This window comes from Lissotriton helveticus, chromosome 1_1, assembly GCF_964261635.1.
Source record: "Lissotriton helveticus chromosome 1_1, aLisHel1.1, whole genome shotgun sequence".
Taxonomy (NCBI): Eukaryota; Metazoa; Chordata; class Amphibia; order Caudata; family Salamandridae; genus Lissotriton; species Lissotriton helveticus.
The window spans coordinates 1,425,252,326-1,425,273,970 of record NC_136057.1 but is presented as its reverse complement, the minus strand read 5'-3'; the positions used below and the strand labels follow the sequence as shown (position 1 = coordinate 1,425,273,970).

At 47.2% G+C, this 21,645-nt stretch overlaps 1 protein-coding gene across 1 annotated transcript in view; it reads left to right on the top strand.

The window, feature by feature from the left end:
• The window catches only part of CACNA1A (calcium voltage-gated channel subunit alpha1 A), a 1,120,700-nt gene that overhangs the window by 688,820 nt on the left and 410,235 nt on the right, over nt 1–21,645 (top strand). The window contains exon 31 of the mRNA XM_078685323.1: nt 15,414–15,497. Within this exon, the coding sequence (XP_078541449.1) occupies nt 15,414–15,497 (84 nt within the window). The remainder of the gene's footprint in view (nt 1–15,413; nt 15,498–21,645) is intronic.

Below are 21,645 nucleotides of genomic sequence, written 5' to 3'. Positions count from 1 at the left end.
GCTGAGGAGTGGTGCTTGCTTTGGTCACAAAGCGCTGGGATGCCTTCGGGTAGCCATGAGCTATACCAAGTCTGTAATCATTCATTCATTCATTCATTCAAGATTGCCGAAGTCTGGGATGATGTGACTCTCATCTGGCAAGACCTTCGAAACGCCAAGGCTCGGATTAAAGAAATCGAATCCCACATTTCCACAGTGGAAGATGACGTTCAGCAACTTAAGGGACAAGTCGCTCATCTCCAATCTCATACCCAGGAGTTACATCGGCAGGCAGAACACGCAGAGAATAGGTCCCACCGCAACAACCTTCGCCTGATGAGAATTCTGGAGGGGGTGGAATAGAGCCGTACTGCGGACTTTGTAGAGAGGTGGTTGCGCTCGTGGATCACCGAGGGCTCTCTCTCCCAGTGGTTCACGATCGAGCGGACACACCGCTCCCTTGCTCCTAACCGGTCATAATGTGAATCCTCAATTTTAAAGACCGTGACTCTGTCTTGGCCGAGGCCCGCAAGCAGTAACACCTCAAATGTGACAATCATACGATCATGATCTTCCCTGATTACACTCGCGAGGTCCAGGGTCAGCGCCGCTCGTTTGGGGAAGTCAAGCAGAATCTGCGCGCTCTCAACATACAATACAGGCTCCTCTTCCCGGCGCGCTTGCGGGTTATGTTCTCCAACAAGACCCTATTCTTTGATACCCCTGAGGAGGCATGGACACGGGCCACGGAGGAACGCCCCCTGCGGACCAGCGGCCAAAATCCATCACCCGGGGGTGCGTCTGGTGGCACCCGCCAGGAGATCCCTGCCCCCCGTCCTCAACGCAACCGCTCACGTAGGCGCCTTGGTCAAAGGCGGGCCCGCTTGGATTCACTGCTGGGCCCCTCTCGAGTTCCGACGCCGGGGCTGCTCTCGTGGGACCTCCTGGTTGTGCGGCGGTCTGACTCCTCCGGACGCTTGGACCCTGGGAGTGCCTCACCTCGGCCATCACTGCTGGACCTGCCGGATATAGATCTCTCACGTAGCCCGATGCTTCTCACGGGCCCCGCATGAGCTTGTCTCTTCCTGCCGTGCATGGCTCCACGTCCGGAGGTGGAGCATCAGCTCACCACTGCTTCAATTCCAGACGGACTTGATTATGCACATCCTGCTATGAGGAGGGGTCCTACATACTTCTCCATTCCCAAACATTCTAGTTTGTTTTTTTGTTAGCTCTCCACTGTTAGAGCGACAGATGCTTCTGTTCCTGAAGTATAGGCTGGGGGTTGGGTTGGGGAGGGGGGACAGTTGTCCCGAGTTTTATTGTTTGTTTTTTGTTCTTTTATTGCACCAGCACTTCTGTTTAGCTGAGGAACGAGCATGCAGTGATCAACATTGTAATTCTATTTCTGTTACCCCACACATTTGTACTACCGCACACACTGCAAAATCTGGGTGCTCGGCCCTTTGTCCACTCTACCCATGTCTGATGATCATTCCGGGATGACATCACTTCATGTTATGTCCTGGAATATTAACGGCCTCTTAGATAAAGTCAAGCACACTGCGGTCCTGCGATATGCCCAGCGACACACTGTGGATATTTTGATGCTTCAGGAGACCCACCTGGTAGGCAACCACTGTCCCTTTCTGGCGCGCTATGGCTATGGTGGGATCTGGCACTCTGGTTTTACCCGCGGATCTCGGGGGTGGCGGTCCTGATATGCCACGCTTTTCTATTTGTGGCACGTGAAGTAGTACACGATCTGAGGGGCTGCTTTGTCATCTTGAAAGCTTATATTGGGGACCTGAACCTGATCGCTGTGTACTCCCTCCCCCTCTACTGTACTGCACACTTTAGTGCCTCGCTCCACTATTGGCTGCCCTACCCCCGGGGACGACTGTTGTTGGGGGGAACTTCAATGCAGTTATGGACCTTGGCCTTGACACTGCTGCGGCCCTTTCTGCCTCCCGGGTTAGACAGTCTGCTCTCCTTTCGAACTGGGCTGCGACTCTGGTCCTTGGAGATGCCTGGAGGCTCTGGCACCCGACCACTCGTATGTACACTCATACATCAGCCTCCCACCACATGCATGCCAGCCTGGACTATCTCTTCCTGCCTGCCTTGGACTGTCGGTCAATCCAGGCCATCACCATCCTTCCCAGGGGATTATCAGATCACTCCCCAGTATCTATGCAGATGGGCAACCTCCCGGCATCTTCACACCCGATCTGGTAGCTAGACACCTGGTTTCTCCCGGACAAAGACTTCTGGAAACAAATAGGGGAGGAACTCCGTCAATACTTCTCCACTAATCAGTGCTCGGTCTCATCTCCTGGTACTCTATGGGAGGCCAGTAAGGTCACCATCCGCTGCTTTGCCAAAGGCCAACTCAAACGCAACGTATGAAACAGGAAGCCCGTCTCACTTTTCTGGAAGCCCAGGCTGCCCTGCTTGAAGCCCAACCACCAGGGGGGGAGAACAGAGGCCCAGGATCGGAAATTGGTGTTTTTGAGGGACGATGTCAAACAGGCTTCCCTGGAGGCCGCTAAGCTGCTCTGAAGGTCCTCCGTGGCACGAGTTTATGGATGAGGAGATAAAATGGGAAGCTCTTGCATCGTTTGGCCACCTACCGTATGGCCAATCGTATTATCCCTGAGGTGGTTGACTCCCAAGGGAAGATCAAACGGACCCTCGTGGCGGTGGCCCAGTGCTTCACCTCGTACTACATTACTCTCTACTCTGTCCCGCCTCCTGACTTCACACTCCTAGAACTCCTCCAGCGTGAACGGTTCCCCATTCTGCGACTCAGTGACTCTGAGGCAGAGGAACTAGATCTTCCGATCACTCCAGAAGAAATTAATGACGCTATTTCCCGCATGGCCACGGGTAAGACACCGGGACCAGATGGACTCCCGCAGGAGTTTTATGTGTCCTATCGAGATACGCTGGTTCCCCACCTCTAGAGGTGTATCATGAAGCGGCTGACCATGGCTCCTTCCGTCCCGAGATGGACCTGGCAACCATTGTAGTGATTCCTAAGTCTCAGCCTCCCTCTGCCCAATGCTCTAATTATCTTCCTATCTCCCTCATTAATTCGGAGCTCAAAATATTCACCTCGGTCCTGGCTAACCGCACACGTCCTTATCTGGGCAAGCTGGTCCACCCGGACCAATGTGGATTCATGCCCTCCTGGGGAAGCAGGCACTGTCTCAGACGTCTCCACCTCGCTCTTCCGAATCGACAACAACTGACCCCCTATCTCTTTTTGCTCCTCGTAGACTTTGAGAAAGCATTTGATTCAGTTGACTGGCGATATCTGGAGGCAGTGTTGTCGGAGATGGGTTTTGGGACCCCCTTTCATAATTTGGTCCGGACACTCTATTGTAAGCCGCAAGCCCAGGTGATGCGAAATGGTGCCCTTTCACACCCCTTCCTCATGGGGAGGGGCACGAGACAGGGTTGCCCCCTTTCGCCCCTCCTTTTCATGTTAGCGATGGAGTCCTTTGCTTCTCTTATTCGCACTGACCTGCTTCTCACAGGATGGGCGATGGCCCGGTCTGACAGAGGACAAGATTGCCCTTTACCCTGATGACGTTCTGATATTTTTGTCAGATCCAGCTCGATCGGGGCCTCGGTGTCTCTGAGCCCTGCACTTCTTTGAACGAGTTTCCGGCCTCCGATTGAATTCGCCCAAATCGGTTCTGGTCCCCCTCCATCTATCAAGAGAGTGCTTTGATTGGCAGTCATCGATTCCTCTTTGGCAGCAGTATTTGGGGATCTGGGTGGCCCTCCTTCCCGACCTCGCCTGGTCTATTAACGTCCCTCCTCTGGTTCGTGCAGACCTCCTTAAATGGCAGCGCTGCCACTAAACCCTTTTGGCAGAATAGCCCTTTTTAAAATGATGGTTCTGCTACGATTTCTCTATATACTTCACAACACACCTCTCTCCTTCTCACGGTCATGGTTCCGGGAGATTGACGGCTTGGCCACCAAATTCTTATAGGGAGGTCGGAGACCGAGGCTGGCCCTCACCCATGCAGGATACTGCCCTTTGACGGTCGTCTGGAAATGACAAACCTATATCTGTATTATTTGGCGACTCAGCTCCTTACCATGCATGACTGGTTTAATGGTGGCTGGTCAGACCCGGCACACCGCCTGGAGCTATATAACTTGGGTTTCTCCAACATTCAGGGAATGCTATACGGGACTGCTATACCCCACACTCTGCCTGAGGTCACGCACTGGGTGCTTATGACCTGGCCAGCCTCGTTGCGCCACACCCACTGGTCGGGCAAATTAACCTGATGTCCCCCACTGTGGTGCAGAACATGGCTCAGGGACGTTGACGCTCTCTCTGGCTTTAGAGCCTGGGATCTCATTGGGATTTCACAGATTCGACATGTCTGGGAGGGAGCCACATACGCGTTTCCCGGACCTACAAGCTCGGTCTCCCTCCACGCCTCCCAGTTTTATCGCTACCTACAGCTGCGCCACCCCCTCCACACTCACATCTCAGAAGGGACCTCCTTACCCGAATATAGTTCACCTGAAGCCCAGGTCATGACCGACAATTTGGGGAAAGGGGGGATTTCCTGCATCTATCGCTCCCCCACAAATAACACCCCCAACTCCCTATCCCATCTCCGGGGCAAGTGGGAGGGCTGGCTTGGATCCCTGGACGATGCTGATTGGAGGGATGTGCTAATGGCTCCCAAAATGGTCACACCCCCCATGAGGTTCTCCTCGCCAGACTCCATGAGATCGGTCTGAGGGGGACGGTGTATAGCTGGTTTAGATCATTTCTGGCTGGCTGCCGACAAACGGTCTGGGCCTCACCTAACTCGGCCGTGATGCCGCCACTGGGAGTCGGAGTTCCGCAGGGTTCTGTGTTGAGCCCGCCTCTTTTTAACATCTTTATGACCCCTTTGGCGGCATTGGCTGAGTCCTTTGGGGCCCAAATCGTATCTTATGCCGATGATACCCAGCTCCTCTTTTCGTGTAGGAAAGGAGAAGATTTCGATGGAGAGAGTATCCGTGAGTGCCTTGGGGCTGTTTTTAAATGGTACTAGCTGAACAGCCTCAAGTGCAACTCAGATAAATCTGAGGTACTCTTCTTCGGCTGTCCTTCGGACCCGGATTGGCAGGCATGGTGGCCTGTAAACATGTTCCCCCGTCTTGCTCGTCCCAGTTGGCTAAGAACTTAGGGGTCAAGATGGATAAGGGTCTGACGTTAAGATCTCAGATCCTCGGTCTAACGGCAACATGCTTCGGTCTCCTCAAGATGCTCCGGAAGTTTCTGCCTCTACTTTCAGAGGAGCACAGGAAGGTGACAGTGCAGGCCTTGATTGGTTCAAGACTGGATTATTCCAACGTCCTTTATCTGGGCCTGCCGGAATATCTTTTGCAGCGGATGCAAGTCGTCCAGAACTCGGCTGCGAGGGCGATTTATGGCCTGAACAGGCGAGCCAGTGCTGCTAGCCTTCTGCAGTCGCTCCATTGGCTGCCTATCCGGAAGCGGATAGTTTTCAAGGCCTTGACCTTGGCCTGTAAGGCTCTCCATGCTGTGGGAGCACAGTACCTCCAAAGGAGACTTGCCTTTTATCACCCGGCCCGATCTCCAAGATCTGAATCTTTGTTTCTTGCGGTGGTCCCGCGAGTAAAAAGGGCTCGTATTGGAGGCCGCTCCTTTAGGTTGCTAGCGCCACAGCTGTGGAATACTTTGCCTCTGGCTCTACGTAGTGCCACTAATCTGCTTACCTTTAGGAAGGGCCTTAAAACCTGGCTTTTTGCCCCTTAGGCTGTCTATCCTGTTTCTCTGTTTTATTGATCTGTTTTTATTGCTGTGTTGTGTTACCTTGATACAGGTTCTCAATAAAAGCGCCGGGACACTCTTTTTGAGTAGCCGAGCGCTATAAAAGACAATATATAACATAACATAACATCCTCAATGTGGCTCCGATTAGTTGAAATATACTATCTATATGCTGCCTACCTCACGCCATTGCGTCTTCATCACGCTGGGCTCCAACCTGATGCTTCCTGTTCCCACCGCGGATGCCCCTGTGCCGACTTTTATCACATGGTATGGCTGTAAGGATCCACAAGCTGTTTCCGCAGGAGTGCCAGGAACTGATGATAGGCCCAACCCCTCCCTCTTACACCACCGTGTCTGTCAGACCATAGCACGCGAAGGTGAAAAGAGGGAAAGGAGGGAACAAAACAAGGGAAGGAGGGGAGAAGACACCTTGGACCAGAAACTTCAGCAGGTCGGACACAGGCACTGTAAAGAAAGAGGACAATGAACAATGTACAGGTGAAGAAAACCCCACCAGCCTATATTTCCCTGTCTTTCACCTCTCCTGTCTGAATTACCTATCGATAATAGTAAAAACTCCTCTCTTGGGCACCACACGTTTCCTTTGTTAACTGCCACAGCAAAACTCTCTTCACTAGTTGCTATGGGTTGACCTACACAGAAAGAGACAAACACTGAGACATATGGTATGTTCCTACTCTATGAGAAAAACGTCCACTAGTCCAGGACTTACCCTAGCGTGAGGTGTAAGGGCAGAGAGGTGTTTGATGCTTTAAAAGGTGTTGGTCTGGTATGATATCTGTGCCAAAAAGAAACCCACTATTAGCCTAGGCTTGCAGTAACACCATAAACAATAACATATAAATAGCGCCAGGCGCCTGTACCAGATCTTCAGTGCATCCACAGCTGCAACCCCTGCCAATCCGGAAAGACCCAAAGACTGGTCCGATGGTGCCGCGAAACAATAATAAAGAATAATGGCTCAGGGGGATAAATAATAAGTAACCTCAGGCGGACTACTAGTCCCACAATGCCCCAGAAAGACTCCACGCTTGTTCTGCCCAAGTCCGGCCGGCCAACGGGAACCAAGTCTGGCTGACGGGCGGAACCGGGAGCAACAAACGAGAGACACCTAATGGAAGCAAAGGAGAGATCCTAGCCGGCTCTGAGGAGAAAAAGCAAAAGGACTCAGAAGCGCTGAAGCCACTCAAAAGGGTCCAGAGCGGGAGCGCCTTCTGAATAGTAAAAGTTCGCCAGAAACTAACGGAAGCCCCTTCGATAGCAGTGAGAATACAGATGGGCTCAGATTTCCGTAGGGACCGGTGGCTTGCTGGATTGAAGGAGTACCGGCACGAAAAGGACACAAACAGGAACAGATTCAGAACAGGCTTAGAGCGGAAGTGACGCGACGCATAGGGCGCACGAACACTAGAGCGCGAAGCGTCGGTGTTTAGGGAAGTCAGGCTTTTGACGTCTGCCTGACTCCCTCGCTCATGCGCAAAGCGTCGCGGCCATCTTTGTTGAGGTTCGCAAACTGGTAGGCGTGACAATGGCTCTGTCCTACAATTGGTTGGATCCGACTGCTCCACCATTGGCGCGCTGGCGCAGAGGGGTGGATTGGTGCGCTGCGCAGGAATGGCCAATGTATGCGGCCAGAGGCTGTCCCAAAAAGTTTCGAAGGGTATGGGGCAAATGGGTTGGGGTGGTAGAAGATTGAACATTCCAGATGATTGCTTATGGACTTGGGTGAAGACATTGCTGTTTGCTGCTCATATGTTGAACCTTACATGCTGGGGTATTAATTTCTTGTCAATGATATGCACTGATCAATGTACTAAGAGCTGGTAATGTTTTTTTTGCTGTTTCTTATAAAATCAATTAAACGTGATTATAAAAAAAGAACACCAGAGTGCCACTTTCGTCAAAGCTGTCAAAATACAAGCATGAGAAGAGACGTCGCGCCTCTGCATGACGCCAATCTTCCAAGTGCACAAGCATCCTCTTCGGTGCCAGAGCTTGTGGAAGAACCCACAAAGGACGTGTGGCTCCTTTGGACCTTGCACCGATCCGGGATGCGCTACCACCTGTGGCGGCGGTACCAAGGCCCCAGCCTGTTCAGCCTTACCTGGAGATTCCTTGCCCTGGAACATATCCATCTTACTTCTTGAACACAATGTTTGACATTTTCAGATATCTCATGGTATGATCTGAAGTTACTTCCAGCCCCATGGGTCCAATGGAATATGCCTTTGAAACTATTCTTATGCTGTACTCTAAAGCCTTCAACCTGTTCTTACCTTTTCCACTTGTCATTTTGGCCCTGACTCTTACCACAACTCCGATCTCTGCTTTAGGGTCAGCACCACGCCAACGCTACATCCTTTTACTATCCTGACAGGCTCTTCATCTTTGGTGCAGAACCCACTGACTCCTCTGGCACCAAAATCAACTCCTTTGGCTCTGCAGCTCTCATGGCAGGATTTGTTACCTTTCAAAGCGTTTCTTCAGCACCAATCTTGCGAGGAGGCTCAGCTCCTTATGGAGGAAGGGAAAAACGTTTTTAGGGACTTTGACCCCCATGAGGATACCTGCCCAGACGCAGACAATGGGGACAGGCACTCTACAATGTTGAACCCTGACTATGCTGATCTTAAAGATGCCAGTGGCCTTGGCACAGCGCCTGAATGGAAGCTATACTCCCCAACTGGATTATCTTCCCTGGAGGTTAACTCTTACTACTCAGTCACTAAGAAGGCGGCAGAAGTGTTGCATATCCAGCTTCCCTCTGCTGAAACCAAGGCCAACCTATTGACAGAGGTGCTACACACTACATCCTTCTCTGCGGAACTTCTTTTACCTTTCAACAAGGCCCTCACTGAGTCTATTCTCGCTACTAGAGAGAAACCCCCATCCTCTACATCTGTGCATCAGGTCATAGCGAGAAAATGCAGACTGATCTCATCTACCCAGCTTTTCTGGTGTTACACCGTTCATGGTAGAGCCTCATGGTCCATCCTTCCTGCTCCTCCAAACTCTTCACAGGTCCCTTCCCTGTCACAGCATCGGACAGAGACCAAAAAAATGTAGCACTTTGCCAAGTCATTTTCGCCGGGCTGTATGGTCCTGAAATCTTTAAACGCCAACTCCCTCATTGGTTGTTACACCCGTGTCCTCTGGGGCAGAGGCCAGCTGGTACTAATTAATTTCTCAGACCACCTTCAACCCCACTTCTCATAGCTGGTAAGGGAGGACAAGCTGCACCAAAACAAGTCAATAAGTCCTGGCTGAACACAGCAGCAGCCTTTGTCTCGCAGGCCATGGGAACTTCTGTCTGTCTTCGCTGCTAAGCTTGACTGAGAGATTCTGGATTCTCTCAGGATATCCACTCCAACCTTATGGGTTCACACATCTTTGGAGCCATGGCCGACTGCTCCAGAGAAGCTCAAAGAAAGCAAGGCATCTGGAAGATCTGTCAGCCTCCAAACACAGCACAGGGATTACCACTAATTCAAATAGTTTTATGGCTTCTCCAGGGAGTTTTGCTTTTGAGGGCAACAACATCACACCTCTCAGCAAGAACAGCATGGTAACCCACGCAAACAATACCAAGGCTGTGACAAAGGAAGAGGTTATCCCATTCCACTGACTCCACTTTCTTCTTTGTCTTCCTCTTTAGCCATTGCAAGGAAGCAGCCATAGCTTGCACTTGTTGGAACACAGGGCACCAACTATTGGTATCCTCCTTTCCAAAGTTTCTTACATATTGTGCAAAAAGCATATGCCCTGCCATTTGAGCATGTTCCTCCACCTGTTCCCTCGACACCTTCAGCCCTTCCACCCAATCATCTACAAATCTTTCAACTGGAGATAGAAAATGTTGCTGTACATATGGGTTAGTGGAGTTTGTGCCACATCAGAAAGTGAGCCAGGGGTACTACTCCCATTCCATCTTGGCCCTGAAGAAGGACAGTAGTCTTCATCCGATCCTGGATCTCAGAGTCCTGAACTGGTTCCTCCGAAAAGTGAAGCTCAAAATGCTGTCTCTTACTCAGGTGTTGCTCGGGCTGGAAGCTGAAGAAATGGATGGTGTCTGTCAACTGCAAGACACATATTTACATATACTAATTCTGCAGTTGCACAGGAAATATATTTGCTTCACAGTAGGATCTGCCCACTACCAGTTTACAGTTCTTCCGTTTGGCCTAACTTCAGCACTTTGAGCTTTTATGAAGGTGATAGTAGTGACTGCATCCCATCTCAGACCATCAGGGATTCCTGTGTTCCCTTGCCTAGACGGCATTCTCCTCAAGACCAGATCTCCAGGATGGTGTTGCATCACTTGAAAGTCAAGACCCCAATGCTGTTTAAACTCGGTTTTTCAATCAACAAGCCTAAATTCCACCTGGTGCTTCCTCAGCGCATCCTGTTTCTAGGGGCAGTCCTGATCACCACATTGAACCAATCCTTTCCCCCTCCACAGAGAGTACAGGACACCCAGACCTGATGGTCTTATGCCTGCTAGGCCTGCTAGCTTCCTGCATTCTGCTGGTCGCTCACACACACTGGCACATGAAGGTTTTACTTTGGTGCATCTGCAGTAAGTGCTTCCAACATGGCGGGAATCTTAAGAGTTCCATCAGGATCTCCAGAGACACTGCAACAAATTCTGAGTGGTGGAGTGTTGAAGGCAATATGAGTCAATGGAAGTCATTCCAACCCCCAAAGGCAAGACAACAATCATCACGGATGACTCCACCTTAGGATGGGGAGATCACAAGGGGGAAGTGAAGATCAAAGGCGTTTGGTGTCTAGAGGAACAGAGATTGCACATCACTCTGCTGGAATTATGGGCTCTCCAGCTGGTATTCAAAGCCTGCCTTCCCTTCCCTACCAGTCTGTCCAGATTTTGACAGAAACTATAACCGAGCTGTGGTACATCAACAAGCATTAAGGTGTAGGGTCTCACTTTCCCAGCTGGGAAGCTCTGCAACTCTGGTTCTTGGATTAGGCCATCAGATCTGGCTGGTAGCCAAACATCTGGCCAGTGTACTGAATGTACGTGCAGAAAATCTCCGAGTACGTCATATTGCCTTCCACGAGCAGCACCTTCACCCGGATGTAGTCCAACACATCTTCAGTCTTTGGAAGACGCCTCTGGTGGATATCTGTGCCACTCACAAGAACTCTTACTACCTCAATTTGTGTGCCCTCCAGCATCTATTGCAGGGAGCTCAGAAAGACATGTTTTGCTTGCAGGAACTTTCCGCTTCACTATGTGTTTTCTCTCAAACCATTTATTCTTCTGGTCTTGAGGAAGATCTGCCTCAACTCGGCCCAAGTTTTTCTGTGCCTCAGATTTGTTTCCCTCCTAGGCTACACATCTTCTTGTAGTAGTGGGGGGGTTAGGTTCTACACGCCAACCTCCAGAGCCTCCACCTTCATGCCTGGAGATTGAACAGAGTAATCTGAAAGCTTTTACTTTACCTCCTGATTTGATAGATGTCAAACTGTGTGCCTACACACATTCCACCAAAATGGTATATTCCAGGAGATACAGTAGGTTAATGAAGTTGTGTAGGGGCAACTTGGTAGACCCTCTTCAAGCTGACATCTAATGATTCGCCCTTTCGCTGCCTCAACAAGGGTGCTCAGTAGGCTCAGTCAATGGATATTTATCTGCCTTTCTCTGTCTGCTGGACCACCCGCCCCTTTTTAAGTCCTGTGTAGTCATAAGGTTTTTGAAAGGTCTCACAAACAATTTCGTCCCTTTGCCATTTTCAATTCCACAGATGGATCTTAATCTTGTTCTCACATGTTTAATGTGTTCTCCATTCCATGCCCTTTCACCTAGGCCAATCCATCACCCTGCCAACCTTCTCTTCTCCCCCACATCCTACAAAAAAGGAGGAGAGTCTCCACAGGCTAGACACCAAGAGAGCAGCCAGCTTCTACTTCAATGACTTTAGAATCAATGACCAACTTCATGGTGAGGGACAAGTCAACCCACAGGAGAATATTATCAAGATGGATCATCTTGTGTATCAAAATGTGTTATGCCTTGACTCCGAAGGGCGAAGAAAAACCAAAGGTGGTGATGGACGGAGCGTTGACAATACAAACACTCACCCCCACTCAACTGATCTGGGTTTAATCCATCACCGTTCTTTAGCTCACTCCGCCACCCCAGTTCAGACATGGCCATATGCAAATCAGTCTGACCCAGTGCCTCATGGGAACAGTCCAGCCCGAACTGCCAAGCCATGTCTTCCCTGGACCGGAATCAAGCTTCCCAGGACCAGTTTCTGGCATTACAGCCGTCTTCAGCCGGGCTTGCTTGACTCCAGTGGCAAAGTGAGCAAGGGACTCACGTCTGAGCATACCCTGCCAACTTATGGCGAACAAAGAAAAACCAAAGGTGGTGATGGACGGAGCATTGACAATACAAACACTCACCCCCAGTCAACTGATCTGGGTTTAATCCATCACCGTTCTTTAGCTCACTCCGCCACCCCAGTTCAGACATGGCCATATGCAAATCAGTCTGACCCTGTGCCTCATGGGAACAGTCCAGCCCGAACTGCCAAGCCATGTCTTCCCTGGACCGGAATCAAGCTTCCCAGGACCGGTTTCTGTCATTACAGCCGTCTTCAGCCGGGCTTGCTTGACTCCAGTGGCAAAGCGAGCAAGGGACTCACGTCTGAGCATACCCTGCCAACTTAGGGCGAACAAAGAAAAACCAAAGGTGGTGATGGACGGAGCGTTGACAATACAAACACTCACCCCCAGTCAACTGATCTGGGTTTAATCCATCACCGTTCTTTAGCTCACTCCGCCACCCCAGTTCAGACATGGCCATATGCAAATCAGTCTGACCCTGTGCCTCATGGGAACAGTCCAGCCCGAACTGCCAAGCCATGTCTTCCCTGGACCGGAATCAAGCTTCCCAGGACCGGTTTCTGCATTACAGCCGTCTTCAGCCGGGCTTGCTTGACTCCAGTGTCAAAGTGAGCAAGGGGCTCATGTCTGAGCACACCCTGCCAACTTAGGGCGAACAAAGAAAAACCAAAGGTGGTGATGGACGGAGCGTTGAAATGGGGTGGCTGAGTGGGCTAAAGAATGGTGATGGATTAAACCCAGATCAGTTGACTGGGGGTGAGTGTTTGATTTGCTCAAACGCTCCGTCCATCATCCCCTTTTGTATCGCTTTGTTCGCCTTAAGTGTGGCAGGGTATGCTCAGACTTGAGTCCCTTGCTCACTTGGCCACTGGATTCAAGATAGCCTGGCTGATGAGGATTATGAACCGAAACCGGTCCCAGGATGCTTGTTTCCGGTCCATGGAAGACATGGCTTGGCAGTTCGGGCTGGACTGTTCCCATGAGGCACAGAGTCAGACTGATTTGCATATGGCCATGTCTGAAATGGGGTGGCTGAGTGGGCTAAAGAATGGTGATGGATTAAACCCAGATCAGTTGACTGGGGGTGAGTGTTCGATTTGCTCAAACGCTCCGTCCATCATCCCCTTTTGTATCGCTTTGTTCGCCCTAAGTGTGGCAGGGTATGCTCAGACGTGAGTGCCTTGCTCACTTGGCCACTGGATTCAAGATAGCCTGGCTGATGAGGATTATGAATCCGAAACCGGTCCCAGGATGCTTGTTTCCGGACTATGGAAGACATGGCTTGGCAGTTCGGGCTGGACTGTTCCCATGAGGCACAGAGTCAGACTGATTTGCATATGGCAATGTCTGAAATGGGGTGGCTGAGTGGGCTAAAGGATGGTGATGGATTAAACCCAGACAGTTGACTGGGGGTGAGTGTTTGATTTGCTCAAATGCTCCGTCCATCATCCCCTTTTGTATCGCTTTGTTCGCCCTAAGTGTGGCAGGGTATGCTCAGACGTGAGTCCCTTGCTCACTTGGCCACTGGATTCAAGATAGCCTGGCTGATGAGGATTATGAATCCGAACCCGGTCCCAGGATGCTTGTTTCCGGTCCATGGAAGACATGGCTTGGCAGTTCGGGCTGGACTGTTCCCATGAGGCACAGAGTCAGACTGATTTGCATATGGCCATGTCTGAAATGGGGTGGCTGAGTGGGCTAAAGAATGGTGATGGATTAAACCCAGATCAGTTGACTGGGGGTGAGTGTTTGATTTGCTCAAACGCTCCGTCCATCATCCCCCTTTTGTATCGCCTTGACTCCGAAGGGCATCAGAGCTCATTCCACCAGAGCAAAGTCGTCTATCCCTATACTGGCTAGAGGGGCTCTAGTTGCAGACATTTGCAAGGCTACTGCTTGGGCTTCTCTCCGCACTTTTGTAAAGCCTGACTGCTTGGATTCAGAAGTGCGAAGGAAAGACCACATCGCATGAGCAATCTTCCAGAATTTTTTAGTACAGCCAGCCAAGTGAAATTTTGGCTGAGTAAATTGTCTCAATTATCATCTTAGCCTATAGTAAGATCGGTAACAAGACAAAATATCGAATTCAAACTATAGAATTACCAAAATATCGAAGTCAAAATATAGAATGGACAAAATATTGAATGGACAGAATATAGTGGTGAAAAATATCGAATTGAAGGTAAGTAATTTCAGATCGAATAGTAATTTTTACCCCTATGCTATCCAACGCTTTCCCTACTGTTGCACTCTCTGGAGTTGGAATAGTAGGTTTTACCCCTACGCTATCCAACGCTTTCCCTACTGTTGCACTCACTGGAGTGGTAATAGTAAATGTTATATTTATTATTTCATTATTTTAAATTACTTTTAAGACATTAAAAAAAAATCGATATTTTGACTAACTATATTTTTTAAACTATATTTCTGATTCGATATTTTTATACTTACCTGTTTGTAGATAGGAATTCGATATTTTTGCATTCTATATTTTTTCTTTGATATTTTGGTAATTCTATATTTGTGTATTCGATATTATGTCAGTGATCCGTAAGATCGCCAGCCCTAATTCGGGCATCAGTCTACCAAAATGCCACAAATTATCTTATGAGCGTATCTCTAAAAGAGCATTATGTAGAGGCAACATGGAGAACACTGCATGCATTCGATAAGCATTATTACACTGATGGTCAAACCTGAAATTAATCTTCAGTGGGACAAGCGATGCTCTGGAATCCTTTTGCGTGAGCCGAGTCTCATCCCTTTCTACTACTGCATTGTTAGAACTGTTTTTTATCGTAATTCAAGTATGGGAATTTATGAAAGATCACGTGTTGGAGAACAAAAAAAAGTTGTTTACCTGTAACTTTGGTCGTTGAGGATAGATATCTTTCATAGATTCACACACAACCCATCATCTCCTTTTGCAAAAGGCTCCAAAGTGCAAATATTTGGCATTTGGGAGCTTGTCTGAAAGGAAGCGCTATGGGTCCTTTGACAGCACTGACAAAAGTTAGTCACACAAATGAGGTTATTTGGCCTTCATCGTTGAGGTTACTTCCTCCAGGCATTTGCAAAGTTTTATAACTCATGATTATTTAATTCATTGGCCGAAGCTGGTTGGGGGCCAATGAATCCTGCTAGTTTTGTCCTTTCCACAACATTTTTCATAATCTGTCTCTGCCTTTCTTGTCTCTTGTTTTCTTGTGTCTTCTAGAACTATTTCCGGGATGCATGGAACATCTTTGACTTTGTCACCGTCCTTGGTAGCATCACGGACATCTTAGTGACGGAGTTTGGGGTAAGTTTAATGGTAGCAAGCCTCTGTGGGGTTAACTCACGTGTCAGCAGCTCTGCATGAGAGGACATTAATGTCCAAAGGTTGTTCAAAATGCTTAGACAGGGTGGGAGAGAGCAGTGGGCCAAAGTGGTTTTATAGCAGAACAGAAATATGGTGTTGGTTCTCCTTTGTACAATTAATAGTAGATCTCCCAACAGAAGTAGTTAATGGAATAGTTATGGGAGGATGTGCCAATTGTAATTGATGCTCTAAGCTCTTAGCAATTATTTAAACCTTACATTGAGATTAGAGATAGACAAGTGTGCTGCATGTTGTGTTTAATAAATGTCATTTTCAGTTAGGCATCAATTAGCGGGGTTAGACAAGAGTCATTGATATAGACAGTCGGTATGTGTGTTGTTCTAGACTGGAGAGGCTTCACCCAGGCAAAGCAAATTCCAAGCATGATTGGCTTAAGAGCCCCTACCCCACATTCAGAATTTTAGGGGAGAGTTGTGCTGTTCCTATCAGTAATTCAAGGGTATGGTGTGATTGATCAGGAAACCCCCTTCACTACCACTTGCTCCCGGTCCCCTCTCAAGGACATCAATCAGTAAGCAGCGCTGGGAAAATGATCACCCACCTACTGTGTCCCGTCTACCCAGCTCACCTTTCTTGACGTGGAATTTATCAGATCTAGGAGTGGGCACTCCACTGGGTCTCACAAATTATTACCCTAATAAGTTGAGCCAATAGGACCTAGTCTTTCTTTAATAAGAAGGATATTTGGAAGAACCACAGTGGGACTGTTTAGACAATAGTCAGAAACGTTTCTTCTCCCATCAAACAACAGGACCATAGTTTTCTTCTATCACAGGGGACACCAGGATCTGGTGCATTGAATATTGTGTGTGTGTGTGTGTGCGACGTGTATGTGCATGTGCGTAAGCGAGCAGGTATCATCCTTCTGGTGCAGATTCTTTCCAGGGAATATGAGGAAGAGTCATTCAAAGGGGTGGGTAGAAAATTGATTTACCTGCTTGTTCAGCGTTTCAGATGCTGTTTGCTCTACTGCTTTGGCCTGATTCACAGTTGGGTGGTAAATGCCTTTATACAATCCTCCAGTGGAGTGGTCTCTAGTGGGGGGTCCACTCCTGGAATGACATTGATCATAGGCATACTACAGTGGAGGTAGTTCTGCTGATGGATTCATCAATTGTGATGAGTTCTCCAAAAGGCAATTTATCATTGCCTCCTCACAAATCGAAAGATTTTCGATGGCCACTCAACTCTAAATCAAGCCCATAGTCTCTTCTTCCAAACAGATGAGTAAAGAGCTTCTTAAATGCTCAACAGGACCTGTGTTACTGCCCTTGAAAATATGTGTAAGTGGCCCTGAAGCTCTTTGTGTTACTCCCATTGCCAACTACTCTCAATAGCACTGCAGCCTTGAGTGTTTTTCTTTACGCAGGGGTAACCAGCCCTACAGTGCATGTGACCTGGGAAATTGGGATGGTACGAATGCCTGCAGTACCTCCTTCCTTCTGTGGTGGTAGTGTAGCCCAGTGAGTGGGGGGTTGTATGTTTGCTGCTGTTGTATACGTCTGAATTTGCTGTTTGCAAAGTATAATGATTTGTTGTGTCTCTTATCTTGTCTTTTTCCATGCTCTCTCTTTACACTTTGCTATATTGGCGCAACGCCCTCTGAAAATTTCATCCAATCAAAATGCACTATGAAACTCATGTATCCATCCATGAATCGGTCTGTGTCTTCATGCCAACTAATATATCTAAATCAAAAAAAATACTGAAATTTTTTATGAAAAACATTCACAATTGACAACCTAATTTGATTTCTGGTTGCGAATCAATCTGCAATGTAATAAATAACCTCCCAAAAAATCTCCCCATTCATCTTCAACATGTGCATCTAAGAATCCGGTTGGTTTGTAATTTCTTTCTGAAGCCCTAATGCATTACATTAACTAAATGCTTCTTTTGTGCATGTCCTGCTCCAAGCTTCCTAACTGGAGACTGCCTGCAGCGTGCTCTGCTGTCTATGACTCTTTCTTGATCTTCCTCTGCCTCTTGCTCTGCCTACTCTCTCCCATCACTCTCCGCACTTACTACTCTCTCTGCCCATTCCTCCATCTCTTGTTTTTCCACTTTCTGTCTCTCCCACTTTGTCCATCCAATCTCCACCTCACACACCTTCTTGCATGGACATTCCATTACTCCCTAACTTCTACCACTCCCTCCAAAGATCCTTTCCCACTTCTTTTCTTGTTTTTTGTATCCCATAGATCATATTTTTCTCTTTACACTTGCTTAACTTATCTCTGTTGTTCTACTCCTTGAGATATCTCTGCCACTAACCTCACTCGCTCTCTCCTGCTTCCACTCCCACTCTGTTTTGCTGCCACTTGAACTGTCTCTTTCTCATAACCACTGTGCATCTTCCTTTCCCTCAGATCTTTCATCCTCTCTCTCACTCTTTCTTTCACTTGTTCTCTCTGTCTTTCTAGTTTCTCGCTTTTGCTCTTGGTAATTTTCAGTGGCTGCCCCTGTATTGCTGTGAATGGTTTGTAGATAAAGCAGGTGAACAAATCTGCTTTCTCTACTAACTTGTGAAAACATTGATTTGGAATAACCACTTTTTTGTTGGCCTTACCTAGCCTTTCCAGCATCTGTGTGGGAATGTTACATACCCTTAGGTGGGGGAGAGATGATTTGCTCTTAGTATTCACTGTGTTATATATGGTCTTTGTTTGCTGAGGGCTTCCAACCCTTCAGTGTACGGTTCCAAGTAGAGGCTTGTGGTGGTGGATTAACTTTCACTTTAAGGATACAAACAGCAAAGTACTGGTTTGGGATCCTGCTGGCATGCCTCCTTGCCTTCGTAGCCTGACAGTATGTTTCACGGCCTTTAGCTTTGCGTAGGTAGCAATAATAACTAGAAGTGGTGAATCAAGCTAACTTTAAATGTTAGTGGCAGAATCGGTCACATCAGCTACCACTGGTAAGACTGCGACAGAACATGAGAGGTCTCTGAGTGTCTTAGAGATAGTGGATGTGGGTGATTTAAGATCTCTTGGAAGAGATTACAGAGTGTGCATAGATGAATGAGATTTTGGGAGAGTCACATAGGGTGGAGATTATTGAGATTTCATCTGGCATACATATGGAGGATAAATGTTTAAATGCATTTTTTCCGAGGAGGTGTATAGGATCTGTGGTGGGAGAACAATCAATAGAATTGAGGTGAGATTTGAGATCTTCAATAACATGACTACATGACTATGGTAATTGGGGTATGAAGTAGTGTATTAAGTCTCTGGTGCGTGGGACGAACTCATTTGTGAGTATTCCGGTATGTGGCAATATGATGATATTTCAGTGGGTTCTATTGCGCCTATGGTGATTGGAAAGCTCTTTGAAGAGGTATGGAGGCTGAGTGGTTATTGACAAGATATTATTTGAAAAGAACAGAGCCAGTGATAATAGACTAGATCTCCAATGACCTGGATTTGGTTTGTTGAACATGGGAGTTCTTTAGTGTTGGTATTGTTTGTAGATTCACATGCTTGAATCATTCTCAGTGGTTGAGCTGGAAGTCCTTCGCTAATATTGAAATGCCAGTGTTCCTTAAATGAGGCAAAGAGTTCTCAAATTCTGGCCCATTAACATATTGCTGTCAGAAAATACCCACACTTCAGCCAATCAGAGTGGTCACACTGTGCTCAACTCCTTCTAGAGGTCACCAAACCTCAGATTTCTACTGCACGTCATATTGAAGGGAAAACTTCAGAGCTCTACTGAATCTTCTCTTCAGGTTGGATTTTTCCACTTTTGCCCTGGGATACAATTTCATTTGGAACATACTGTCAGAGTTCAGCTGACTTTGGTCCAGTGGAAAGTGAATTTCTTGAGCTTATGGCATTGTGAGGTTATAATCTTGAAATTCTCCTTAGAGTGCTCTTTCAGAGCATGTGCGTCATGTGAATTGAAATACTTTATGTTGAAGATCCCTATAAGAGCTGCATCTACTGCATGTACCTTCACCATAACACAAAAGAATGTAAGATCTGTTGGAAATTCTCTGCTGAAACCTTAAATGACTGAAAGGGAGAACTTCTGAGATGTCTGAAGAAAACTTCAATTGATTTTTCATCTTCAGATGTGCGTGCTCTCAAACTGCAACAGTAAAAAAGATGCAAAGATGTAGTTGGGACTAAGATAAGAACTCCAAAGAAGGGGCTTCCACTGAAGAACTACAGTCTACATCCGCTGGCCTCTAGAAAGTGTGACAAGAAGCCAGACAGGCCTTCCAAGGCTCAAGCTGGTAACTCCTCATCTCTATTGCTTTCTGTGCCTACTACATCAACAATTACAGCACCTCTTGCCTTCACTTTGGAACCCTCCCCAGTGTGTTCTCCATCTCGACTGATGGCTCTTTTGCCTACGTCATTGTTGACAAAGACTACATCTGTAAAGGCACCATATCGGAATAAAATATTGCTGACGAGACCACCATTGGAAAACCATTGACAAAGTAATTTAAAAAGCCATTGTTGGCGACTGTATCCTCGACAAGCCAATTGATGGCAAGATCAGCACCCTCGATGATGACAACACTGGCAACAAGGGCTAGGCGATGTCACCAACAACAACAGCATCACATGTAAAAGCTAAAAAAAGGGGATCCCTTCTCCTTTTAGACAACAGATACTTGACCCAACAAAGTACAGTTACTACCACCACGTAACAATCAGGAGACTGTGAACTAATGTCAGGGCAAGGGTGCTTTTGCATAGTAACCAGCCCAACAAGCTGCATGTAAAGTTCCAAGACACAGTTGTAGACATCCACATGGGCAATCAGGACCCAACTCAAGACATTTCTGATGATGAGGATGTGGGCAACTGTTATAAAACATAGTATGATGAGGAAGAGTAGGTCCAGTTTGGGTTATAGTCAACCTCATTATGACTGCTACTACTATGAAAACGATCAGAAACCATAATATCATGGTGAATATTCATGGTTGCCACAGCATCCATTACAACTAATGGCAGTACCCCACGTATGCCTCAACCTAGGGAAAACAGCAACAGGCACCTCAGCCAAGGTAACCACAACAACGTGTGCCACATGCTCCACCGTGCAAAGCTCCACCAAACATCAACATTGACAGTGATTGCTCATATGAAGAATTGTGAAGTATCAACCCGACTGTCTCAGTGAGTGGAATGATTATGTGGCACCTAGCTCAGGGGATCCTCCCATGCCCCACTTTCATATGTCCCCTTGCCCTTGTATGATATTGAGCATTTTCACACAGTAGCTGAGAGAGCTTCCAAGCATTTTGTGAATCCACTACAATAGCTAAGTCTATTAAGGCTGGAAATACATCAGTCATTATCGCCCACTACATTTAATTAACAAGAGAGGGACCCCCCTTCTAGCATAGGGACAGGGCGTCAAAATGACAATCAGTCAAAATGGAAAGTTTCCTTTTGGGTATGAAGAATTTAACACTTACATGAGGAAACTAAACTAATTAAAAATAACACAACCATTTATCCAATTGACGCCAATATCACCAAGAAGCACTGTATAAACTTATAAACTAAAAAGTGTTTTTTCCCTTAAAACATATTCAATGTGACAATAAATATGTGCAAAACATGCTGTCCATAAAGTTCTGTTTTATCGGACCTATGTAAAAATTCAAAGGCACACCAAAATTCTTTCTTATACAAATTGGCAAGCCTAATTAAAACAGCATTAAAAATCATTTAAACACAGAGGGAGAATACCATAAACTTTCATTTTTTTCATTTAGAGCCGTTTCTGATGCTTAAATCTCCGAACACTAAATCGACTCAACATTGGTTGAAATAAGAGATTTTGTGGATATATAGTTGTGGTTTAACCAATGATTTATTGTTAGATTAGTAGGCTCTAAATGGCCAAAATTAATGTCTATGGTTTTCTCCCTCTCTGTTAAAATGATTTTTAATGCTGTTTTTAATTAGGCTTGCCAATTTGTAAATGAAAGAATTTTGGTGCATTTTTGAGTTTTTACATAGGTCTGATTAAACATATAACTTTATGGACAGTATGTTTTGCACATTTATTGCTACATTGAATGTGTTTTACGGGGAAA